Here is a 27729-nt window from a genome sequence, read left to right on the forward strand (position 1 = left end):
GGGGAGGGAAGTGTTTTCTCTTAAAAACTAGTTGAAGAAAGTCGAAAAAACACATAGAAGAATTGAATAATGTCGAAATAAAAAGTGAAAAATAACGTAAGAAATGTCACGAGACAGTCAAATAAGCGGGAACATCCATCAAAATTTATAAAAATATGATGGATACAGGGGGGTGTACACAGACGAATTTTCAATTCTATGAAATATTTATGGGTGGAGGAACACTGGAAACATAAAAAAATATATATTCTTTTAATCTTTAATACATTTACAGTAGCAACAACAAATATATATATATATATTTAATATTAATAGGAACACTTTTACAATAAGTACATTTGTCCTGTTACAGAGAAGGGCTTTAGTCTGTATGAAAAATGGCGTCATTCATCTTTTCACTTAACTCGTAGGAAAGAAAAGAAAGTAGGGGAGGTTTATACGTGTATTAGGCATCCTTACCTACCCCCTACGAAAAAAAAAATAACAAAGAAAAATGAAAGCCCAGCTCTGATTGGTTGTAACAATCGAAGGTTGGAGTAGTAAAGGAGGGGGTTAGACCAACGACGTTTTCCCTTTCTTCGTTCTCCTTCTACCACCTGGCGACAGTTTGGAAACGTTGGAAATCCCCCTGAAAGAATAGAAAAGGGGGGAAGCGAAGACGTAAGCCTTTTAGAAAATCCTTTGTTTTCGCCGCACTTTACCCACGGAGTGCCAATCATACTCTTGAATCATCGATTTTTCTAGGGGTGTGTTGTTATCTTCTGAAGGTTTTTTTTTTCTTTTTATGCAACTTCTCCCCACCCCCTCGTCTCTCTACCTTCTTATAATGTCGTTTGCAGGGAGAGGATTCCTCTAAAAGGGGTGTTTTTTTTATAAAACGAATCAATTAACGGATGTTGAAGCGCGCTCGTGAAAATCCCTCCAACTGCAACATCTTTGCTTTATCAACCCCGTGTATAATGGTGGTGGAGTTGTGTGTGGGGTTTATTTATGAGGTTTAAATTATCATAAGAGTGAGTCCTTTTTTTGTTTTCTCGCTTAATTTTCGAGATTTTGGACTTTTTCTTTTTCTTTCTCTCTCTCTCTCATCCAATCGATGGGATGGTAAGAGGATGCACATTGGTAAAATGGAAAAGAGGAAGAGATCTCTCTGTGGAACCGGAAGGGGATCTCCAGAGGGTTTATTTATGAGTAAACTTGGATAAATTAGCATTAAATTAGGCCATACTACATACATTTTTCCTGGTTTTGAGAAATTCGGGAAGTTCCTGGAATGATGCATAGTTTGCTAGAAGTATTCTTTACGGCTGGAGGAAGATGAATGTCGTCTTGTTTACTCATACAAACCGCTTAAAATAAGGAGATTAAGTTTAAAAAGTGAGGAACTTCTTTCGGAATTCGGAAAGATCCCTGAGCAAACAACACCTCTTTCTACGTGGCTCCAGTGTCAGTTTGAGGTTTTTCTGTGAGGGAGTAAGTTAGATTTCAACCAATTTTTTTGAAGTTTTGGGGCAATTTTAGGAACCATACTTGTACGAAATAGCCAACATAGATAGGATATATCGAGGAAATGTTCTTTGAGTGAAGTTATGAAGATACACACTAGGATAGTGTTTAGGGGTACTTATAAGAGTATAAATGTGTTAAATTCGAGGCGCAAGATGGCGATTTTAAGAAAATTTACGGTTGTAAAGTCCATCACGCGGACAAGAAGTAGAAGAGATGTGTTTTGGTAACACCAGAGTAAAGCGGAAGTCGAAAAGGCCGGAAGGAGCGAGCGAGAGAGAGAGACTGCTGCGTGTTATCTACCGGGGGAATCGAGGTCCGCTATGTTTCGGCTGCCAAGTCATTAATCAGTCAGTGCAGCCGGCGGCATCCCTTCTTCATTCTGCGTGATTGATCGGCTCTTCCTCTTCTGCGCATTATAAAACCGCACCGATACCTTTTTCATCCACTTTTTCCATCAGGTACAAGAGCAACGTCTCTCTTACATCTGTGTAAACCTCTACCCACTTTTGCTGCACCTCTTGCTATACATATACACCCACACACACTAGCATATACACACGCAAGCACGAGGTCTCTCTCTCTCTCTCTCTCTCTCTCTCTACCTTCCAGCCATTTACAGGAGTGTGTAGTTTGTCTCTAATGAATTCCCCCTCTCTAGATTAACAGTATATCTTGACAAATTGTAAACTGAATTCTGTATAAATCTCCACTTACTTAAAATGCTTGGCTTACTACTTAAAAAATGGTGGTCTTCTACTCTCTTTTTTTTCCTCCCTTCTAAACAACCCCTTTTACACAGGGATACTTTGAAAATTAATCTTACCTGTCCGTTGTTTTTGTAAATATAAAAGTAAATTGATAGATTAATTAATAAGTAAGAGAGTAAAAGAAAATAAAAACAATTAAACTCGCCTGATTGTAAACGTAACAATTAAAAAAAAACACACACACACACGCGCGCGCGCAATCGAAACAATTAAAGTGTGTATTTCCTATAATAAAATGCAAAATTTAAAAAAGAAATGTCATTTTCAATAGTAAAATACATCCAATAATATTGAAATCTACAACCAAATCACGTGATTCAAACGTAACAATTGAAATTTACAGTCAAATCACGTGACTGAAACGTAACAATTAAAATTTACAGCCATGCCACGTGACTGAAACGTAACAATTGAAACTTACAGCCAAATCACGTGACTAAAACGTAACAATTAAAATTTACAGTCATACGACGTGACTGTAAACGTAACAATTGAAATTTACAGCCAAATCACGTGACTGAAACGTAACAATTGAAATTTACAGCCATGCCACGTGACTGTAACGTAACAATTGAAACTTACAGCCAAATCACGTGACTAAAACGTAACAATTAAAATTTACAGTCATACGACGTGACTGTAAACGTAACAATTGAAATTTACAGCCAAATCACGTGACTGAAACGTAACAATTGAAATTTACAGCCATGCCACGTGACTGTAAACGTAACAATTAAAAAATTCAAATGAAAACGACAGAATTGAATAAATAAAATGAAATTTACAATTAATTTGAGCAGCTGAAGTCACGTGAATGGAAACGTAACAATTAAAAAATAATAATCAATTTTAAATAATGCAATTGACACTTTAACAATTGAAACTCGTAACAAATTTAAAAAAAAAAATGAAATTTACAACAAAATTAAAAGGAATTGAAATCACGTGATCGAAACGTAACAATTAAAAAAAAAGACAAAAATAATCGACGTCATCCGAAGAAAAAAGAAAACAAGTAGAAAAATTTAACAAGTGAAAGAAATCAACTGATATCATCTATTAACCGGAAAGAAGTCTCTTAAAACACAAGATATACTAAATCTAACAAAATGGAAGCAAACAAGCAAAGTAAAAACACTTAAAACAAACAAGAAACACATCATTTTACGTAGAGGAACATAAATCAAGAACAATGCCTTACTGTCTTTTTTCTTTTTTTAGATTTCTATACGAGTTAAACGTAACAGAAGCAGCAAAAATTAATTAAAAAAAAACACTGAAAATTTTGTTACGAAATACCGAAAGTTTGTAAACTTCATCTCTTTTTTTTGGAATTTAATATTGTTTTTTTGGATTTTCCCACAAAATTCCGTCTCTTAGATGAAGTTTCTTGAAAGAATTCAAGTGTGTTTATTGGTAGGGAGGATGTTGATGGAGTCGAGATGATGCTGAAGATGAAGAGAAGAAGGAAGGAAGTTGGAAAAGAGGATACGAAAATAAGGCCTACATTATATATTTTATATATTAATACGAGGGATGCTGAAGATAAAAATAGGGAAGAGAGTGAAAAATCTAAGATCCTGTAGCGTTAGAAGGATGCTGAAGATAAAAATGAGGAGGAAAGTTGGAAAAGGGAGAGAATAATAGTAGAAAGATGAGGTGTCAGTTTATTTTAAATTCAATTATTAGGGATGACGTTGATAGAGTTAGAAGAGGAGGATATGTTGGAAAAGTAGGAGAATAATAATAGAAATATAAGGCCCTATATTTTGTTTAAAATTCTATTGTTAGAAAGGATGTTGTTAGAGTTAGGAAAGATGCTAAAGATGAAGAAAACGAAGAGGAAAGTTGGAAAAGGGGGAAAATAATACTAGAAAAACAAGGCCCTGTATTTCATTTTAAATACTGAGGTTGTTAGTGAGGATGTTGATAGAGATGGAAGGATGCTGAAGATGAAGAAGAGGAGGAGATGTTAGAAAAGTAGGAGAATAATACTAGAAAAACAAGGCCCTATTTTCCATTTTAAATACCGAGGTTGTTAGTGAGGATGTTGATAGAGATGGAAGGATGCTGAAGATGAAGAAGAGGAGGAGATGTTGGAAAAGTAGGAGAATAATAGTAGAAAAATAAGGCCCCATATTTTATTTATCGACTGAAAGAAAACATTAAAAGTTAAATTTAATTTTACAAATTTGATCATTATGTGGCATGACTGTGTAAACAAATGCAATATGTTGTTAGTTTTCGATTAGTTTCCTGCGGATTTATTAACTGACGGACATCATTATTTATTTTGTTATTTGCCTTAATTACTTTGCTTAATTTTTATTTTAAAACAAATTTTAATGGATTTTCCACTCTTAATGGCTTTCAAACTTAAGAGAAAAAAAGGAAAACATAATGATAATTTTCTCTTTGCACACTTCTTAGAATTTATTCTGTTTTTCAAAGGCTAAATTAATGTAAATAGCCTTATATTTATGAAAATAAACATTCGATAAAGGCTCCTATCGATACAGAAAGGCTAGCGTTATAAAGAGGTGTTTTTGCTGTTTCTCTTAATGAAAACCCCTACTTTCTAATTAATTATTTAATTCTAAAGTTTTCATGGAAGGCTCACAACCTTAAACTTTAAGTTTTTGAGCCTTTAAATGTATTATCCTTTGCAGGAAAAAGTCCTCTTCGATCCATTTTTGTCTCCTCAGTAGAATTCAAGATGCGAAAGATGCAATTAAAATCGATTAATTAATGGTTAAAATACACAATGGAAGGCTTAGTAAACAGTTTTATGCCTGAAATAAATATTTATAAACATTTAAATGTAATAACTTTCTAATGGAGTAGGTTATGGAGCCTATATAATAACAGAAGCCTGCTCATAAAGGTTTTGTAACCTAACAAAGCCTTATATTGTACTAAAATATTAGAACAATATATTAAGGCTTTGTAAGCCTTACTTAGAGTCTTAAATTTATAGGCTGATAATCTATAAATATGCTTTAAAGCCTTAAAAAAGTAACCTAAGCTTACTACTAGATATTTTTAAGGCTAGAATAAATTGAAATTAGACTTGTTTTTATATTGTTTAGCCTACATTTAAAGGCTCTTCGTATTGTATTTAATAAAATATAACTCGTGATTTAGATCAATAGATAACATGATGCACAGACTGCTTCAGTAGGTTTATAAATATTACAATCGTAACTAAGCCTGTTATATTGGACAAGTCTTTAGCCTTAATTGAGCCTGTAGCCTTGGAAAAGCCTGTAGGCTATAGAAATTCATAAAAAACCGACTTAAAATCGACAAAAATCCTAAGAATTCGATTCGTTTAACGTAACACAACCAGTTCGATCAGAATTCGTGGTTCCTAATTTCCCTTGTACAAACTTAATTAACGATGATTATACATCATCACAGCATCACTCGACTCCTCAAGCTCCTGTTTAGTACATTAAGTTCAGTAGATACATACGGGAGTTTATTATATTGTTGAGAAAAGTAGAATATATCTCGCAGTGATTCATTACTGGTAGGTCAACAGGGAGGACAACATGCTGGGGGGTGAGGTTTAAAATTCCACGCCCGACGGGGAGTAACGCAGAGTGTAGAAGCCAGTTCCCTCCCCTACCGAATAGATTTGTCCAGAGATGACAAAGGAGGGGCCACAACCGAACAAACAAGGGAAAATGTTTATAAATTTAATAACATAAATCTTCCATACGATCCTATAAGAGTAGGAGCTTTGAAGACCGAAAAAAAAAAAATGGTAGATTTTTGGGGAAAATACCTTAAAATGTGTTCACTTGAAGGAAAAATTACGGCAAAATATATGTACTTTTCCTAGAAACAATGCCAAAATATACCCTCTTTTTCAGAGAAAACAATGAAAACGTACAATTCTTCTGAGGAAAACAATGACCAAATACACAACTTCTTGAGGGGAAAATACCAAAATATATACGCTACTTTCAGGGAAATAATGAAAGAATGTACTGTACATTTTTCAGGAAAATAACGTTAAACTACACGTCATTTTGAGGGAAATAACGATCAAGTACAATCTTTTGTGAGGGAAACAATGCCAAAGTACAAGTATGTATTCTTTTTGACAGGAAAAATGACAAAGTGTACATCTTTTATAAAGCAAAAATAAAAAAAAACAAGTACATCTTTTAGAGAAATAATGAAAAATACGTTCTATATACAAAATGTACATATAATTTCTACAATTATATAACTATATAATATTATAGAAAGGTAAAGAAACTATACCTTATTAAATTTTATATATATTTATTTCCTACAAGATCCTATACACTTTTTGTAGGAACGTAAAGTAGTGTAAAAAAGGGAAGAAGAGGATGATAAATCCTTCCAAATCCAGATAAAACCGCACAAGTTGTGCGGTTTGTTAACAACATGAAGTTGGCAGGATAAAGATGAGTGATGGCTAGTTCCTCCCTATACTATCTTTTTCTTCTTCCTATTTAATTCGTCAAATCGAATTTAATTGTAAAGCAGTAAAGGTTGGGGGTAAAAATAGGGGGGGGGGAAAGGGAGAGGGAAAAAAACAGTCGAAGTTGTGTGTAACTTACCTAAAAATTCGCAACACGTTCCACTTTCTTTTTCGTCTTTGTTGCTTACGTTTCCTTATCACGTGATCCCTTTTAATCGCTCCTAGTTTTGATCCTAATTGTTAGGAATTGAAGAACACAAGTGGAGTTGCAAGCTAATATCCTGGATAAATTTGAGTTAAAGTTTCTTCCCTTTATTTTTTCTTTTAGTTTCAGAAGAGAGAGAAAAAAAAATTGGGATGAAAATTATCTTCCTAGCGTTTTAATAAGGATAAAAATGTGGAATTTTGGATTTAGAAGGATTAAAATTCTGATTAAAATCCTATCTAAAGAGGTTTAAATGCACGTATCCTCTTTAAATCCTCCGGGAGATGAAGTTGGAGGAGGGTACGACCTTGTCAAAATACTTAAATTTCAAGCGAAATTCCTTGGTAGATTGTAAATTTTGATTTGGAATTTGTAGAAGGATTAAAATTCTAATTATAATCCTATTTAAAAAGATTAAAATACGTGTATCTTAAATGGTTGAGAGAGTTGAAATTTATAATTTCAACTCCCATAATAACTCCTAACCATTATAATTCCAACTCTTGCACCCATTATAATCCCAACGCTTGCATCCATTATATTTCCAGCTCTTGCACTTATCATAATACCAACTCTTGCATCCATATAATTCCAGCTCTTGCACCCATCATAATACCAACTCTTGCACCCAGCATTCCAGCTCTTGCACTTATCATAATACCAACTCTTGCATCCATTATAATTCCAGCTCTTGCACCCATCATAATACCAACTCTTGCACCCAGCATAATACCAACTTTTGCGCCCATTATAATTACAATTCCTGCGCCCATTATAATCCCAACTTTTGCACCCATTATAATTACAATTCCTGCACTCATAATAATTTTAACTCTTGTAGTCAGTCCCAACTCCCGCACCCTCACCTCACTAGTGTCAATCGAAGCGGCATAAAGACCAAACTAGGAAATAATAACAATTTTAGCGGTACCAGGAGCAATTTTTAACACAGATCCACATTTAAAAAGAAAGAAAAAAAAGAAACAATACCCCACGCGCAAACACGAGATGACGTTATCGGGTTTCTAGGAGTGTTCAGAAATAAGAAGAGAGAAAAAAACCGTGGTATCATGTTCTACATCTACCCTGTAGAACCGAGTTTGTATGGTGGTTTTGAAACCAAATTCGGTTCTAGAGTGGTTTGTGTGGTACATGCCTGAGACTGCCCCACTAGCGACTGGATGATGCATGCTCTCCGGGGTCAGAGCGTCAAGTCGGTGATTCTGGCATCGACCGACGAGCAATACGTCTTGGCTGCCTCACATCCTCGTTACTGACGTCTTAATGCTTGTTAGCTCTTGTCTCTATTTATACAAACGTTATTGTTCTGTTTGTCATCCTCTCTACGAATAAACCGACCGTTGTTGCACGATAAATGATGCGAAACAACGCGCTCTTTATTAACTGAAGGCAGTTTAATAATCGTTTCGTCATTCTAACGCTTATTTTCTCTTAAGTACCTTTAAGAAGAATCGACGTGCGGGCCATTTACTGGAAGAATCTCCGTTCTGTTACGTTTAATGGTAAAAAAACGTCTATGACGTCGTCCCGGACGTTATCGTAACTTCTACGTCTATTCTATCGTTCGAATTCAATTGAGTTCGTGTATTAGGATCGTAATTTAATATTCTAACTATATTTAGTGGTTTTAATTGGGTTTTAATTATATTTAATTGTCTTTTTTCGTGGTGAAAGGTTACGGTGTCGCCAAGTCGCGCTGCAAAAATTGCCTCGAAATTAGTTTTTACGACCCTAAAACCTTAATTTTACGCCGTTAAGTTTTTTTAAAAAAAACCTTATAAAGGCTTAATAGCCTTAAAGCCTTAAAATACATGTTGAAACATTAAAAAAATCAACCTTGTTGTTACTTAATCCAATCGCCGCTGTATCAAATCCTCCAATTAAAGGCTACGAGACACGCATTCCGTACCCCTCAGGGGGCATAAATGGATAGAAAAATACGTGTGAAACGTATTTTACATTGTTTAAAATGTAGTTAGGCCCGTTGCTTGTCTTCCATGGTTCAGAAACGTTAAGAGAAGCCATTGGCCCCCGTTAACTCCGCCTAAAATATGGGAGGGGACCCCACACGGAACGACAATACTTCAGCAAGCTGGAAGACACACACACACACACACACACTTGGACATTTTTTCCTTCCCCTCTCCTTCTCTCCCCCTTGTTCACTTATATAACTATTTTTTTTTTTTTTTTTTTTTAGGAAAATCGACTTTATTTATAAGTCGTTAGAATCAATTAAGAGGCTGCGAAAACCGCTAAACATATTAGATGTAACGATGTAATTGTAGAAGTCGAGGGGGGAAGAAGAGAAAGAATTGCAGATTAAAGTGTAGATAAAAAGTCACCGTAGGGATATCTTTTAAGACAAGAAAATTACACACTAATGGGCGTGATAAAGTAGTTGATATCACGATAACTGTTGCGTGTACAAAGGTGTAATGTGCACGAGCACGACACTTCAACATTTATTGTTGTACTGTCAACTCTGGTTTCTTATTTTTTACGTGTGTGTGTGTATGTGTGTATATATTCTATTTTCGTGTGCCCTGTACTTCTTTTTTTTAAAACGTTTAACGATCCAGAATGAGATTGTAGTCTTCCTCCATTTACATAATAAGGTTTACCCCGATATAGAGTTAGATATTAGTAAGGTCTTCCTCCATATAGTATACTAGTAAAGTCTTCCTTGATATAGATTTGGATATTAGTAAGGTCTTCCTGTATATAGAATGAGATTCTAATAAAACTGTATTAAAGAATGAGGTATTATTGTCTTCCTTAACTTAGGTAGTAGTGTTTTTCTGGGATCATTGCTCCTGATGAATCCAGTTGTGTTAGAGTTAGGCTCGTGTGAAAAAAAAAACCCTTGTGTTTTTTTTTTTTTTTTTGCTGATGGCCGAACTTAGATGTAGTCTTCTTCTTCACGTGAAAAATTTCACACTTGACACTCTGATAGGGATACAAAGACAATCAACAGGAAAGTTGGCCTTTTTGTAAGCCCCTCGTGGGCAATATGTCCCCGGTAACAAAGGGTCTCTGTACTGCCATCCTAAAGATGATTAATGAAGGAAACATAAGGACGCTTTGGGCTCCCGGGATTTGTATCGTTAACGAGAACTTTCTCAACTTCGACAACTTAAGCGAATTGGGCCATTTTCAGAAATTAAACCACGAAAATTACATTAAAATATCCAAGAATTTATCCAATAACTTCTAATGTCAATTAACTCTTTTTAAGTTTAATTCATTAAGATCGAATATTGTAATTAAAAAAAAGAAACATCCTTAACTTATCCAATAATTAAGCACTTACTTTTATTAATCCCAGTTCCATTTGTGTACACATTTTTTTTTAAAACTCTACTGTCCTTACCTTTTATAATAATTTGCCAAAATATCCTTTTATATAAACAGTAACATAGGATTTCATACCTCATTCGACACCAATTTAAACAATAAAATAGGGCCAAAATCTTCACTCGAACCCCTTAAAACACACAAATACAGTCTTACTTTCCTTTCAAACACTATAAAATCTCAAACACCATCTTTACTCCTAATTAAAAGCTGTAAAGCCCTAAAATAACAGCCCTAAAACGTAATTAAACTCATAGAAACTTAAATAAACCCATTGCTCCACAAGAATGCATAAAACTCCACGCATAAAACACCAAAAGAATCCTAATTGTCCATAAGGCTCCATCCAATCCACAAGTATCTAACCACTCACCCCTGCAGCACCCCAATCTGTAAATCTCGAGATATTAAACAACGATGCCACTTCATCAATCTGAGACCTCCTTAAACCCAAGGGCACAACACAGAAAAGGGGGTCTATCTAGTTAACTATCCAAAAAAGGGGATGAAGAAAAAAAAATCCAATAAGAGACATCATATATCATTATCGACTAGCAACACGCTATATTAAAGTGACAATATTTAGATAGGGGTTAGATCATCCTCGTATCTGATAGATTCCGAAGAGAGAGAGGGGGGGTTTTTATCACAACTTTATGTAGATTCCAAAAAGCGCGAAGAAAGGAACCGTAGAAAAAAAGAAGAATAATTTTTTGGAGAAGAGAATGATTTCCGATGACATCAGAATGTTTTTTGTATCGATTTAGACTTGATATCGTTATATTATATTGGGTTTACCCTAGTCACAGTTGCATTTGACAAGAGACTTATATATAGGACCTCTAGAGGGCCTAAAGAGCTTGTAATAGAAAATCGAATCTTCTTCTTTCGGTAAATGGAATTCCTTTCACTTTTACAAGCTTTGTTTGCTTTCCTACTCCATTCCTACTTCGCTTCTTCTTCTTCTTCCTCTTCTTCTTCTTTTTGGTCCCCCCTTTTTTTTCTCTTTTCACCCCTGTTTCTTCTTCTGTTTTTTTTTTTCTTTGTCTTGAGAGATGTATCGTCTCTTTTTCTTTTATAAAAGGTCTATAAATGCCAGAATATGAGGTTCTTTTTATTTCTTTTCTCATATATTACATACATACATCGCTTAGTTTCTTTGATGTGGAGAAGTGATGCGGAGGAGAGGGATGATGATTTAATCGAATCCTCTTTTATATGTTAATTATTGATTAATTGCGCTCCTGTTGCTTAATTTTAATTAATTTTTTTAATTAAAAAATTAAGTTTTTTAAGAGGGGTTTTCCTTTTTTAAAGGTAAAAGTGAGATGTTTTCTGAAGGAAAATGCGTTTAAAAAAGAAATTTTTTTAGCAGAAATTGATTTTTTAGATTTATCTTTTGCAAGAAAATTCGTTAAAAGAAGGGCCTTAAATTCATTCAGGGCCTTAAATCTATGTTATTCTTACATAGGGCCTTAGGAAGATCTAGAGTTTCGGACAGCTCTTTAATATGGTAACCTTAAAAAACTATGGTTTATAGGGCCTTATAAGGTCCAGAAAGCTAAACTACAATTGTTTAACACCTTATAAAGCTGTATTAACTTATCTTCGACCCCAAAAGGAACAGTAAATTAATGTTAAATTGATTAAAATCTCCAGGGAGGCCCCGAAAAGAGATGTTTAACATAACTTCGGATGACTTTCCTGACACGAGAAAGGGCCTTAAAATGAATTGTTTGTATCCAAAACTATTTATTACAATAAAAAAAATCAAGTTTTATTTGTCTGAAATTCAAGTCGAGTGTGTTTTATTTAAATAAGAATGTCAAACATTAACGTTTTATAAGGCCTAGAAAAGGTTAAACTGTGTTATGATACACCTGCACATCACTTTTATTCAATTAATCATGCTATAAAGTGTCAAATTTCGTTTCTAAAATGAAGAATTTGCAGCTTAAAGGAGCTTTGTGAGGCCCTAGATCGATTTTAAATGCAATTAGGGCTTTAGAGGTTTACGTTATGTCGGACCTCAGAGATATTCATAGCTCTATGCTAGAAACATGAAGATTATTAGAGAAACAAGGCCTTATAAATATCTTAAAACCTATAACAAACTTCTCTAGGGCCTTAAATTTACAGATTTTAATGATATTTTAAATCTACGCCTATCTAGGGCCTTACAGAAGCGTTAAACTTTCGTTAAATAATCTAAAATTTTAGAGATATTCTAGATTTACATTATACTCACGTAAGGCCTTAGCCAGACCGTAAATATATGTTATACTAATCAAATATCTCATAAATATCTTAAACCTTATGTAAGGTCTTAAGGAGATACGTAATGAATATCACATTATTCTATAATTTTAGAGAAATCTTACGTATAAAATACACGTATCTAGGGCCTCAAAGCGAGTCTATTTCAATATTTTAATTACATAGGGCCTTAGAAAGGCTATAGAATTGTTTTAATTTTATAAATTTAAGTCAAATTTATCTACAGAGGATCATTGGAGAGGGTTTATCATTCCTGTTATATCTATCAAGGGCCCTACTAAATTTGTATTATAAGAGATCGTAAATTTATCTGGGGCCTTAAAGGAATCATACATCGATAGAAGGCCCTAGAGGCAGACGTAGAGATAAACAAGGAGAGGAATTCATGCAAAAGGAGAGAAGAGGAGGGAGGAGGAGGAGGAGGAGGAGAAGGTGGAGTTTTTCTCATTGTACAGCCATATACGTGTGACGTCACTCCCGGGTCGGTACTTCTCTCCCCCCCTTATTTTTTCGTAGAGGCAAATGTGGCCTCTCGTTCAGTCAGATGTCACCTGGCTACAAATAGGTCTACCGCAGGCAGTTTCAGAATTTTTGACAACGCTTTTCCATCAAGAGCTGTCGCAGGAGCAAAAGAGGAACCAAAAAAGACCCAACCAGAGACGGGATATGAGTGATTGGCAGGATTGTAGAGACAACAATGGGCTAAAACGAACCGTTGTCAGATGATAGGATAACATTAGGGTACCATTTCTCCACCCCAAAAGGGGGGAAGAGAATTTTTTTTTCTTTCCTTCGTTTCTTCTAAATTTTAACTATACATATTGGTCATACGTATGATCACAAACCTCTATTAGACGGTTCCTATCGCCTTCCATAACTAGAACAGCATTTAGATCCGCTTTGTTGCCTCGTTCAACCTCGTGTTTTCTATTTTAGACCCTGTCGAACTGGTTGAGATCAAACTTAACCCATTCACCTGAAGAGGTAACTCATTAATACTTTATCCTTTTTCCTCCTTCCCCCTTTCCCTCCATACATTTTTATAGCTTTATATCACTTGAATGGTTGCTTAAATGTGAGAACTAACCCCCCTCCCAGACAGGGAATTATTGCTTAAAAAACAGGTCAAAGTTCGTCTTATCGAAAAGACGATAAGAACAATCAATACCAATACAGTAAACCATTAAACTTTTATACAGATTCTATACATAAACAAGGCATAAAACCACACTAATTAGGACCTTCTAAGGTCTTCCAAAAGTTTAAAACTCATTTACGAGGCCTCACATACCGTACATATTAAAAGCTAATATAAAACATTGTGTGAGGGTATCTAATATATACTGTATGGGGCCTCTTTATATCCTGAGACCTTAAATATCCCATATGAGTCCTTATACAACTTTTAATACCTTAATTTTAGTTATAATTCTGTCTTTATCAATCAAGAAGAAGGCCCCATTTTAGAGTTATTTAAACGTAATAAATCTAATTTACTTCTTATCACAGAAAGCGATGTTTTGAATCAATTTAAATCGTAAGGCCTCACCGCTATATACTAGATTTCTCACTCCTTTTAGGCCCACAATTTCCCTAATATCAGTCTAAAACTCGTGTCGATGACTTATAAGGGCCTCCTGCAGCTAAACATAACTCGTACTGTGAAAGGCCTGGGATATAATTTATTGAAATTTGATAAACTGTACCCATATAAACGATTCGCAAGCAAGAAAAATATAGAAAAATAGTTGGTTTAAGAGCAACAGATGTCATTATTTACTATAGGAAAAGTCAATTAAAGTGGATTGTAAAGGAAATCAAAAAAAAAACTGATTTATGAAGTAAAGGAAAGCAGCAGACTTGGAAAAGCAGTAGCGATGAAAAGCGGAGTAGAAGTCGCTATTGGAAGATGGATTTCTCTTTGTTGATAACTAATCAATAGGAGTGTAGAAGAAAGCACAAAATCCTGTCAGTGCACTCTCCATTTTAGCCTCTTCCCTTATATATATATATAAAAATATCATAAATTTTATCGGATACCGTGGAGGCCCTTTACTAAATTCTCTTAACGTTACACTTTTATATCCCTATTAATCATATTTAATAGCATTTAACACCTCGTAAATGATGTTAAGAGGCCTTAAGTACGCGTTGAAATTACTAAAGGTGTACCTTTTACTAATTTTAACAGTGTGATCTTCACTAATTTTAACAATAGAGAGAATTTTTCTTAACCTCTTAGTGTGATTTCTGCCTTAAAATTAAACGTTTCGTGACATTTTATCTTAAATTACTTTATAATTTATAGCGTAGGGACATAAAATTTATCTTTAATACCCTCTTATCAATTACTTAATTGCTGTTTACTATTTATAAGCTACTTTATTAACTTAAAACCTTACTTTTAAGGCCTTTAAAACGTATTAATTTAATCTAAAGAGAAGTTTTCTAAATAAATGTCATAAGTTAGGCCCTAGAAAGTCTCATTTAAAAGAGATTTAAACGTTACAAAGCTTTAAATTTAATGAATTATTCGCATGGTTCATTCTTCTAGGCCTTATAAAGGCCTCTTGTTTGAGTTTTATTAGTCATTTATGCCTCAAATCTATCTATTGGGAAAGTTTTATAGAAGATAGTTTAGGCTGTATTTGTGCTAGAGGTAATAGATTTTCACCAGTTAAAATCGTTAAATTGCCCTTTAAATTAGCGTAAATAAGGCCCTAAATTATACAGAATTAAAGATAAAGACTATTACCAAACAAGAAACGATTAAACCATTTGTAAAGAGCTAAATTCCGTTCGTCTCCGTTTAGGAACGTAAAGAAGGGTCCCCGTAGAATAATCTACGCACCAAATAGGGCCCACATATTTATTAAATTTATAAATGGATCATTAACAAGGTAGAGAGATGATTGAAAGGCCCCAAGTAAGGTCTACAAGAGCAAAGTTATTGCCGAAAGCGACCCTCTAAAGAAGGGCTTAAAAGAGGGCCTCCATTGACGTAATACCTCGTGAGAACAGTTTACACCGAACCGAATGTGTCTACCAGGCACTACTTCACTTAAATTGACAAATGGTCCAAACTTTGTTGGGCCCAAATGCAACTTTCGTGTCCAACCCGGTCTTACTAATTGTCGCTCTCATCGTTCACTCTTCCACCCTTAAAAAAAAAAGGGGCACAAAAAAAAAAAACAATTAAAACCCGGAAAAAAAACAAAGAGACCTTACCCTCATCTCCAATCACGTGATCCACTCGGGGGTGCACTTTTTTTTTGGCGCGGACAGTCACGTGACGCGTGGACGGACAGGGCGCAGATCGTAACAGTCGGGCTGTTTCAGCAGCCATTTTGCCGTCTACCCTGTCCAGGCGAGCGAGAGCTCATCGATCATCCGTGACGTGGGTCAGCGCCGCTTTACCAGATTGGACGGCAGCCGTCACGTGTTATGCTAATTTTTTGCCCGGGGGCGGAGTCGCGGAGCGAGTTAAACGACAACCCGAAAGAAAAATTATTTCCATCCAATTCACCCAAAAATTAATGATCATGAGTTCGTTTTTGATGAACTCTCCTGCGTATGCCGACCCGAAATTTCCACCCAGCGAGGAGTATTCACAGGGCAACTACATCCCCAACCACGCAGCCGACTACTACGCGCCCCCGCCACCTCAATCGCATCCTTACAGTTACGGCTGTGTCCCTCATGCAACCTCCACGCAGCAGACTTTCGGCCATGAGGCATCACAATACAACCACCACGCCGGTCCCCAATTCCATCAGCAATATCATCAGCAACCGTGCGGTTTGGCGGCGCCCCAGGACGGCAACAGGAGCCAAAACTTGGCACGGGGGCCCCAACTACACCACCAAGCTCAACAGGAAGCGGAATGTAATACAAGTCAACCCCTCATCTACCCGTGGATGAAGAAAGTACACGTCAATTCAGGTAAGGCGCGACCACGTGGAGTCGCCGCATACATTAGCCATAAATCACGATTAAACTGTGTCGCATGTAAACCCACCCCCCTAGTCTAAAAACTTTCTCCTCCTATTTTTTTTTTTTCTTCTCTCTTCCTGTATAGCTAATGGGAACTTTTCGGGTGTGGAACCAAAAAGACAGAGGACCGCTTATACTAGGCATCAGATACTCGAACTGGAGAAAGAATTCCATTTCAATCGCTACCTGACGCGTAGGAGAAGGATCGAAATTGCTCACTCCCTTTGCCTGAGCGAACGACAGATTAAGATCTGGTTCCAAAACAGGAGGATGAAATGGAAGAAGGACAACAAATTACCCAATACTAAGAACGTTAAGAAGAAGAATCCCGATGGTACCACGTCCAAGAGGTCTCAGAATTCTAATCCGGCAGGGATGGTAACACATGCGGATACTGTGCCACCTCCGCCACCCATGCACATGATGCAACCTCAGCTACCCCCTCCACCATCTATGGACTCCAAAAGTGGTTATGGGCTGACAGAATTATAAAATGGATAAAAACCCCTTCAATACAGAGAAAGAAAGTGTAGAGAAGTCGTCGATGTGTGCTAGTTTATAGTACTTCGCCTCTACTTTTTGGTGCTTTAACAAAATGCATCCCCCCAAAAGGAGACGACGCCCCGTAACGAACTCCAAAAAAAAAAAAAAAAAAAACACAAAGATTTTCGAGATTTTTCGACTAGTGTGTGTGCATACTGTTATTACTGTAATGTCCAGTTGTCGCCGGTGATAAATGGAGAAGTGCTGCTAAACACGGGGCAGATGGTTCCTTTGCCTCTACCTTATACACCGCATCACGTCATCGGGGGCAATATCTCCTGTGATAATTTTTTTTTGGAGGGCCATTTACTTAATGTTCCTTCTTCCTCGAAAATTATGTAAGTGTTCACGGTTATAATTTAAAGAAAAAGTGCAGTTGTGGGCCTTCTCCTAAACGGGGGCCTACGTTTAAAAATGTAGTTTTTTTTTTCGGATCCCAGGCCTTAGTAGTAACGCGTTAAATACGGGAGTAGTTTTCTTTTTTCCTTCTTACCTTTGTCCTCTCCTATAGAGGATAAAATCCTTCGTTCGGGGGTATGAAGATGATAAGGAGCAAGTTCAGCAACGTATTCATCAAGGAGGAGGTACACTTTAACTAACTTTTTTCCAACTTTTTCTCTCATCGATCGGTGCTCTTCCTCATCTTTTCTCATCCAATTAGTTATATAGAAGGATTAATTTAGTTTTAACGAAATTAAAGAAAATGTTTGAAAGATCTTTGTTATTTTGGATGTAGGAGAATTGGGGGATGGAAATGGGTGAGGTAACGGCTCGATTTAGAAGCATTAAAGACGCATGCGTCATCGGAAGTGACTGGAGAAACACTTATCCCGGAAGAAGAGGAGGGAGAAAAAAAAAACAGAACTGTACGAAAAGCCCTGGGATTTTGACGACTCAATCCTGTGGAGGACAGTGGCGATGTGGTAATCGCCCTAGGACTTCGATTAGGCTTATAGGTGGCAACGAGTCACTCCACTACGTTCTGAAACTCACGAAATTGAGTTGTTTATACCACCACCCAACTAGGGACACCAAGAAGATTGCAAACCTCCCCCGTCTCCTTTTCCTCCTTCTTCTTCTTCTAGTTTCACCTCGTAAGGGGAAAAAAAAGAAGAGGGGGAAAACACTTGATCAGAAAAATACCCTTGATCCATCCAATTCCAAATCCTTTATGAAGTTCTCGATGAACTTATCAGCATCCTCACAATTATGATAATTTCATAAACTATCTCCAAGCATCCACTAGGAGAGTAGGTGTGTTTTATTCCCTTCTACACTCCAATATTCGACTTTTTTTTTTTAGATAAGACCCTTATTACGTAAGGCCTCCTCTAGTTTTGGGTACGTTGCAAACCTGTTCCAATACGTTAGAAGGGAGGTAGGAGTATGAAAAGAGAAAGAGAGCCCTTCCACCTGGGGTTTGGTGGTGTGTGCCTCCTAACCGAAGCGGGAAGATATATCAATTATTCCAACATCCGGGACACTAGTGGGACAAGGAGAACCACTCAGTCTAATGAAACGCTCACTGCAGCAACGAACATCAGCAACTAGAAAGAAGTGTAGCAAAGAGAAAAGTCTTACTGAAAAATTCATCAAAAATAGACACTTTACCTTATTGATTGTGAAAATTGCTTTCTTTTTGATGGGTTCTTCTACTGTTTTTTCTTTTTTTTTAAACTTTTCTCATTTCCTTTTTTACTCAGGGAACCTCTAGTATTTATGGAATTAGGCCCTACAATGCACTTTTTCTTTTAAATTTACATGGCTGATGATAAAATGTATCTTAATTATTACATTAAGTTTCTCACTCCTTTTCACTTTTATATAGTTCCTTTGCTTATAGTTTTTCTTGTAATTTTATGAATTATATCGGGTACGAATCATATCAGTAAACACCGCTAATTATTAAGCGGTGTTGCTAAGTAACGAGGCCCTAAAAAAACACCTAAAGGGCCTACCAAATGAGCAATAACCACTTAAAAAGCACTTCTATACTGTAGCGACTATCATGCATTTAAGACCTTATTTTATTTTATTTTTTTTGTTTCTAAATTTTTATATATTAATTTGTGTTCCCTATTGGAAAATACTTTATTGTTTTTTTTTTTTTCCTTATATTTATTAAAATTCGACCCCTATATTTATAATAATTAATATATATTGAAAAATACTAAAAAGTTACCGTAGAGGAGCGGCCTACAGGTTCGATATATTTATTTATTTTCTAAGGATACCCGAGCTCACCAGGTAACCATCTTCTATCCTGTTTAACGATACCTCTTTATAGTTCTACCTGCTGAGTTTGAGCCTCGTGCAATCAGCAGGTGGGCTAAGGGAGAGTTTTGAAAATTTATGTACCAACAATCGGCTCGGGTCTACGTTCTAACTAACGTTAAATTTTATTTACTTTTCCCTAAATTAAAGGGGGGATAAGGGCCTGAAACGATGGACGAAGTGTTGGCACGTGTTTTTATCATAAAAGTTCGAGCCTGTAGGCGCAAAATAAGGCTCGGATTTTCTTTTTTCCTGAAAAAGTCGCAAGTTGCGTGCGACTCTTTAGTCTTTTTATATAGGTGAGAGATAGGAGGCCCGTAGGCCTTATTAAAAAAAAAAAAAAACAAATTATACGTACCTATAAAAATTCATGTGGTGTACATTACTTGTTCTGTACAGACAGGCTACGTGCCTGCGAATATACGTAGATGTAAATAATTATGAAGTATTTTATATATATATATACATACATATAAATATATATATAAGTGCAACTAATGAGAAGAAGTGGAGCATCTCTTTTTATTTCAAGACTCTTGTAGGCATATTTTGTCTGGCTGCTCAGTTTTTCTTCAATTGTATAAAAAGGATGCACATTAAAACATGTTTCATTTTTCCCAGATACCTTGTGAAGTTCTGTGTTAATTCTTTCATTCCTTTTTAATGTGTACAGTTCCCTATATTAACAATATTTAACAATATAAATTAATTTATAAGCCTTATTTCTTCCTTATACACCCTTTAAACTAGGTATATCTTTAACCACGTGAATTAATTAAACGATTAATTTAAGTGTTATTTTAAGCATTTCTATCAATTTAGGTTGCTCTTACTACTCCACTTTCACACGCTTAATAGTAAACAAGTGGGTGCATCGATCAAATGACTCTCCTTATTCATAAGATTTCTCATCCCTTCTCCTCTTAAATTTCACGGATTAACTACTAAAGAGACAAGTTCAATAAGGTTATCTTCTACTCTTAGGCACTTTGTCATGTGGCACGTCATTCTTTGCTTTATCATTCCATAAAACTTTACAAACCACGCTCTAACGTTGTTTAAATTATGTAAATTTCGTCCCTATTCTCTCTCTCTCTCCATCCTCCTCTCCATCCTCCTCTTTCATCTTTTCCTAACGTCCAGTCATTTAAATTATTATTATTATTATTTATTTATTATTTAAATATTTTAATGTAGAAATATTTATATTTTCTTATTAAAAAAAGAAAACACAAGGCCTTAATTGTTTTCGAATCGAAGAAGGAAAAGTATTTTTGTCACCTTTTTTCTTCTTCTCTTAGAGGAAAGTCGTAAAAGTGTAATTTATTAAGTGTTTTATTTTAAGATATTTTATTTTTTTACCTAATTTACAGGAAAATTTATTGTGTTTTTTACTTAAAAAATGCCTTTTTTTAGTTCGTTTGAGGCCCTACTTAGACTAGAGAATTAAAAATTCGAAGGCTCTCCCTCCTTACAGCGTGTTCGGTGATTTTGGAGTGTTTTTTTAAGTTTTTCTTAATGTATTAGCTTTTTTTAATTGTTTTCACTCAATTTAGAGTATTTCTTTTACTTAAAAACACAGGATTTACTTCGTTTGAGGCCCTCCTGTACCTACAGAATTAAAAATAAAAGGCCCTACCTTACAGCGTGTTTAGAGATTCTGGAGTTACTTCTTAATTTTTCCTTAATGTATAACGCCTTGTTTTCATTGTTTTCGCTCGATTTAGAGAAAATTTAGAGCCTTATGTAAATAAATTTAGAAGGTTTACTTCGCTTGAGGCCCTCCTTAGCCTACAGAATTAAAAATAAAGGCCCTACTAATAGCGTGTTATAGATTCTGGAGTTACTTCTTAGTATTTCCTTAATATATAATGCCCGCTCGTTTATTTTTTTTTTCAGGAGAAAAACTAAGAAAAATGCCTAAATTTTTCCTTTAAATTCTTAATTTATAGGAAAATTTAAAATTTTTCCTTAAATTTAAAATTTCTTCCTGGATGTAAAATAAAAAATATAGGAAGATCCTTTAAAATCTTTCATGTTCTTCCAATACATAATTGCATTTGTAGGCAAAATTAGGGCCTTTTTTCATTTAAAAACATAGGATATAGTTCGTTTGAGGCCTTTCCTTATTTTTAAAGTTAAAAATTGTTAGGCCCTTTCTGTATCGTGTTCAAAAATTTTAGTTTCTACTCCGTTTTACTTTAATGTATAAAGCCTTTTTGTTTGTGTTTCTCTTAGTTTAATGGAAATTTAAGGCCTTTACTACCCGTAAAATTGAAAATAAAAAGGCCCTACTATAGTATATTTAGTTTGTGAGGTATCTTCTATGAAATTTAAACAAAAATTTAACACTCATGCCCTTCCTAAGGGCAGAATTGTAATGTAAAGAGAGAAAGACCCTCTTTGCTGTTTGTAACAAGTGAAAACTCGAGGGCCTCGTTAATGTAGGAAAATCACAGTTTATAGGGCCTCATTCTAACTTTATTTACGACAAATTGCAGACTTTAGGGCCTTTAAGAAATCAGAATTTGTACGGAGAATATTTATTAAAAGAACGTTAAAATTCTTGAGGCCCAATTTGAAAAGGATTTATAAGCTGTTAGTATGCCTCTAAAGTGGGGTATATTGGTAATTTAAGTTTATCTGTAGTGTAAATTGAGGAAGCAAAGTTTTTAGTTTGATTTATTATAAACCCTGGAGGTTTATATAATTTGTAAGAGGCCCAATAATGGGACAAAATTCATCACCTAACACCTTACGATTCGGTTTAGAGGTTATTCTTTGCTGTTGTTGTGCTTGTGAACATAGCAACGAGATACTTTATGGCTTGACCTTTGACCTTTACACCTTCTAACACTCGTAGAGGCAACACGAAGCTCCTAATTTCGAATTTGACGTCCCCCCCTTTGTTGTATCTGTTAGTGTCGAGGGAATTATACAACGATTGACGAATCGGGGTGTCATCATAGATCCAGTTGTCCTCCATTGCGTCATTCTTCAAATATCAAGAAGCCATTAACTAGTTGCACTTCTCCCTTCCCTTTGCCTGACAATGCTGGTGACGTCACACCGAGGCGATATCTAGACACGTGATAGTGGTTTGCCTACTCTCGATGCGTTTTTGATTGGTCGCAAGCGTGCGATACGTCAATCTGTTGCAATCATGTATCAAACCTCTTTAAAATGTGTTTTGCGAGGCCCTACAACGCTTTCCAGATGCAACTGCAAAGGGCCTAGGTTGGAAAGGCCCTCGGATTTCGGCGAGGTAAACCAGGAGGCACCAGTAAAGAAGGTGCAATTACGCTTCGAGTGGAAGCCCTGTTATTAAAAAATTGTACCATTTAAGGGCCCCGCTGAGTGTACGCATCCAGGGAAATACTGCTTAAGGGACTAGATGAGTGTAGGCATCCAGGAGAACAGTGTACAAGGGCCCTCCTGTCAAGTATGGTAACCGAAAGACGGCAAGGATCCTTACCACTGTCGAGGGCCCTAGAGGCTTGGGGCCCCAATAACTAAGAGTCTAAAGAATGTTAGCTGCGTGATACACATTCCCTCAGGGGATATTGTGGGAGGGAAGAAACCAAACCCCCCCAGGAAGGATTTATGGAGAGAGACAGGAGATCGACAGAAAGACTTGATTTATGACTGGACACCGTATCTCTCGCTGGACATTAATAACCCGACTGGACGCTGGTCATAGGGGGGGTGGTCCTCACAACGACTGCTAATTACGTCTTGAAATAAAGAGCAGGTGTTAGCTGACAGTAATGGTTTCGCTATCTTGCGACGTAAACGATCCTTCTACAAACTTAAACACGTGTTAGAAATTCGATAAGATTAAGGGCCTTCACCCTTGACAAAATGCTTGTTGCAAACTCATTCAATTGTACCTGTACAAGTAGAAAAGGGGTGCAAAAAGTTTTTATTGGTGTGGCATTTACAGAAAAGTAAGTGTTGTGGAGTTGTGAATGGCAGATTTTCCTCCTCTTCCTCCTCCTCTCTCTCGCTCCTTTTTTTTTTATTCTTGCAGGAGCTGCAATTGCTGAATCCCGAATCGTTCATCCATCTATCGATGTTGATTGAGTTCCGGATGGTCGACAGGTGCGTCTCTTCTATAAATAACTGTACTTCTACTGCTAATGGAGTTGTGTCGATTGACCATCACGCTATGGCCACCTCCTGCACATTCCGATCGTTTCCTCCCTCTTTCATTCCTCTTCTCTCCTCTACCAACAGTTGCTTTTTTATTTCTTATTTTTCTACACTTTTATACGGGTTTTTTTCGTGTTTTTATACACAGGAATTCTATACAATGTGCCACTGTTGTGTTCTATTGATGCACGACAGAGCCTGAAGGTTCGATAATTAATCTTTCTCTTCACATAAAAGGGTCAGTTTAAGTTCTAAATTTCAACTCCTGTATATTAATACTCAAGTAATTACATTTAAAACAGTAGGGATCGAAGTTTTAGAAAACCCCTACCAATAACAAACCCCTCTACCATTCAAAATCCTACTAAAAAACCTTTAGTTTTAGGAGGCATTTACTAACTGTAGGTTATCCTCACTACCGAAAAGAACTACCAGAAAACCCTCCAAACTTTCCTCTATCATACGGGAAAAAAACTACCAGAAAACCCTCCAAACTTTTCTCTATCATACGGGGGAAAAAACTACCAAAACACCCCTAGTTTCAGTTGTTTTTCTTAAATCAATCCCCTCTATCCTAGAATAGAAAAAAAGGCATATAACACAGCTCCCACGGGGCCCTATAAAGTAAAAGATTGGGCTTTTAGGTGGTTTAGTAGCATACTACGGAAGGTAGGGCCCCAGAGAACGAGTTAGAATCCAGACGGGGGCACCCCCGAGATCGGTTGTCACCTTTATTGATACAAATTACGAAAAGTAAACAATGCACATTCACTTGCACAAACTCTTAGACGATCTAATGACCCCGCAAATAGGAATTCGGCTGGGGCCATACAACCGAATTGGTGATGGAAGGACCCAGGTTTCGACCCCCAAGGGAAAATCCGTTGCCAAAAGTCATTAATTATGTTCTAGGGAGAAGGGGAGGAACCAGATGGGAAGGAATTGTCAAAGGGGGGGAGAGGAAGAGAAACTACCTCTATATAGGAACAATAGGAAGAGCAGTATCCAACGTGTTTATGGCCCTCCAATGACTGGACATAAGGAAGTAGGCGTCGGGGGTTTTATAAGGCAAGTCGTTAGCACGGATGGTCACCCAGTGGGTTATTGTCATCCCAATAACATCTGTTCACCCCCCAAATATTACTGTATTGATGAGGAGGGTTCTAGAGTCATAAATGTAAAATTTTGAAAGTTTTTAGAGGTCTGTGTCCCTATAGAAGATAAATTTTGGTGGGTTTCTAGCAGGAAAATCTAGTGGTTTTTTTAAATACAGTGGCATTGGAGTTTCTTTGAAGAAAATATAATAGGTTATAAGGAGTTTTATAGTGGCTAAAGTAAAGGTTTCTATACAGATAAAGGTAACTGGAGGTTTCTAGAAAGGAAATTTAGTAGTTTTTGAGGATTCTAGGGGAAAAATTTAGTAGTTTTTGAAGTGTTTAGTAAGTAAATTTAATATTTTTCAGGTGTATATGAAGAATAAAGCTGGAGGTATTTGTGGGTTTCTTTGAAGAAAATATAATAGGTTATAAGGAGTTTTATAGTGGCTAAAGTAAAGGTTTCTATACAGATAAAGGTAACTGGAGGTTTCTAGAAAGGAAATTTAGTAGTTTTTGAGGATTCTAGGGGAAAAATTTAGTAGTTTTTGAAGTGTTTAGTAAGTAAATTTAATATTTTTCAGGTGTATATGAAGAATAAAGCTGGAGGTATTTGTGGGTTTCTTTGAAGAAAATATAATAGGTTATAAGGAGTTTTATAGTGGCTAAAGTAAAGGTTTCTATACAGATAAAGGTAGTTGGAGGTTTCTAGAAAGGAAATTTAGTAGTTTTTGAGGATTCTAGGGGAAAAATTTAGTAGTTTTTGAAGTGTTTAGTAAGTAAATTTAATATTTTTCAGGTGTATATGGAGAACAAAACTGGAGGTATTTGTGGGTTTCTTTGTAGAAAATATAATAGGTTATAAGGAGTTTTATAGTGGCTAAAGTAAAGGTTTCTATACAGATAAAGGTAGTTGGAGGTTTCTAGGAAGGAAATTTAGTAGTTTTTGAGGATTCTAGGGAAAAAATTTAGTAGTTTTTGAAGTGTTTAGTAAGTAAATTTAATATTTTTCAGGTGTATATGGAGAACAAAACTGGAGGTATTTGTGGGTTTCTTTGTAGAAAATATAATAGGTTATAAGGAGTTTTATAGTGGCTAAAGTAAAGGTTTCTATAGAGATAAAGGTAGTTGGAGGTTTCTAGGAAGGAAATTTAGTAGTTTTTGAAGTGTTTAGTAAGTAAATTTAACATTTTTCAGGTATATATGGAGAATAAAGCTGGAGGTGTTTGTGTGTTTCTATAAAGATAAGTATGGGTGTTGTTTAGAGGTTTATATGAACATATAAATAAAATCTAGTAGTTTTCAAAGGTTTCTGGAATCTAAAAATGCCATTTATAAAAATATACGAGGGCAGAAAACCTGTAAAAAAACCACTAAATATATTTCCATAAGCGTATAGTTTAAGGTTCCTCCATATTTTATAGTTTGAGTAAGAGGTTATGATTTCTAGAATAGACGTGTGTGCGAATAAGGCCCGTGTCCTTTTGGCCTATTTTAAACGTTCAAAGGACACCGAGCGAAAGGCAGGAAGATCTAATTTACAGAGTGGATGACCTTCTACATTAAACCAAATTCCTGTCGGCGGGATCGGGGACCAATTCTCTAAGACCATAGATGGCATCCGAGGGTTATTCAGATAATTTAATCATCAGAAATAAGGCATTTGGGTGTGGTAGGTGCCTACATAAATGTCATTCTGTATTGCCACTCCCTCTTCTTCTTTAATGTTGCTAGGAGATTATAGGTACAACAGTTGGATCCGCACCTAATTTAGGCTAAGAATAGGTACTAATGATTCCTAAAGGTCTAATTTGGTTATTTAGAAACAGTCAATGTAAAGGTACCGACAAGGTGAGGGTCTTAAAAAATATCCTCAAGCTCTACGAGAGGCTTCAAAATTACTTATATAAGTTTTGTTAAGTGTCATTACCATGATCTTGGGCTTATGAGTCCTTTTGTCTAAATGGATTTGGATCTTCGAGGGGTGTTTTTTTTTTGGATTGTAGTGATTGTCTTGCATGTACTAAAGGCATTCTTACACCCTCAAGGGTCTAAAAATTTGATTTAGCCCTCGAATAAATTGATAATTACCATTAAAAAGTGAAACAAAGCACTCTTAAGCACGCTTAAAACTTAAAAAAACACCCTAAAACGGCAGGAAACCATTAAATTAGGGCCTTAATTTGTATTGTTGTTCATTTTCCACCATCGTTCGAATCGACTAAACTGGAAAAAGTGAAAGAAATGGTGTCTAAGAGCTCATTAAACACGTTCAAAAAATAGCAGAAGGCCCTATTGAGGCATCATTCTTCAGTTACCTCCTTCATTTAAGAGGTTCTCTATGCATTTTCCTTAATGTCATATAATGTCGTAGGAGGTAAATTACAAGAAGGGCCCTGGAAACGGAGCAGTGTCCAGAATGGGGGGGATGATGGTGGAAGGGCGAAGAGGGAATCCTCGCAGGACAGAACAAAATTCAATATTGATGGTGATGGATGATGGCTTGATACCGAAGTCTGTACCCAGACAGGAGACGTTATACGTCTGCAGGACTGAGGGAGGGCATTCTTTTTATCTCCTGCGAAGTGGTAAAGCAAGTTCCTCCCCATAATGCATCAAATTGTGGAAGGATCGCATTTTATTTATTACTTAAGACATCTGACCGATTCCCACAAACATTCTTGAATATTTCATGTGCCAAAAGGGGCTGTTAACGCCTAGACGAGAGGCCTCGACGTGTCGAAAATGGGCCTGACACATCATTAAACTGTTGTTAATCTTTCAGCTGGATGAAGTAGGGATTCAACCCCTCCTGCTAGTGGAGAAAAAAGTCTATATTTATGCAAATTTTTAGGTGGAGGTGACCAGAAATAGGGTCTAAAGAAACCTTAATCCTGTACCTAACGAAGGGTGAATTACTCCTATAAGTGTTACAGTTCATAAACTAGTGTAGAGCCGTGGTAGATATGAGATTTAGTTATTTGAAGGGCCTCTCAGAAAATTTTATATGGTCTTTAGGGACGGTTTCATCATAAGTTGTCAATTGGGTTTTTATAGACCGTTAACAACATCCCAGTG

The 27729-nt window shown here is 36.0% G+C and overlaps 1 protein-coding gene across 1 annotated transcript; it reads left to right on the plus strand.

Moving 5' to 3' along the window:
• Positions 1 to 3967: 3967 nt before the first annotated feature.
• LOC111630686 (homeobox protein Hox-D4a-like) lies at positions 3968 to 17184 on the plus strand. Its single transcript, XM_023374825.1, has 4 exons — positions 3968 to 4008; positions 4068 to 4123; positions 15935 to 16537; positions 16674 to 17184. The coding sequence occupies exons 1-4, from the start codon at positions 3968 to 3970 to the stop codon at positions 17078 to 17080; spliced, it is 1107 nt and encodes a 368-aa protein (XP_023230593.1). The 3' UTR covers positions 17081 to 17184.
• Positions 17185 to 27729: the final 10545 nt, after the last annotated feature.

Source organism: Centruroides sculpturatus, unplaced genomic scaffold (assembly GCF_000671375.1).
Source record: "Centruroides sculpturatus isolate CEXI.00-Female unplaced genomic scaffold, Cexi_2.0 scaffold570, whole genome shotgun sequence".
NCBI classification, from domain to species: Eukaryota; Metazoa; Arthropoda; class Arachnida; order Scorpiones; family Buthidae; genus Centruroides; species Centruroides sculpturatus.

Bases quoted from the DNA above. Each gene is read 5' to 3' on its own strand.
- LOC111630686 (XM_023374825.1), top strand. From the start codon at position 3,968: ATGACGTTGATAGAGTTAGAAGAGGAGGATATGTTGGAAAA. The intron at 4,124-15,934 runs GTTGGAAAAGGG...GGGCTGTTTCAG, and splicing joins TGAAGAAAACGAAGAGGAAA to CAGCCATTTTGCCGTCTACC. The intron at 16,538-16,673 runs GTAAGGCGCGAC...CTTCCTGTATAG, and splicing joins GAAAGTACACGTCAATTCAG to CTAATGGGAACTTTTCGGGT.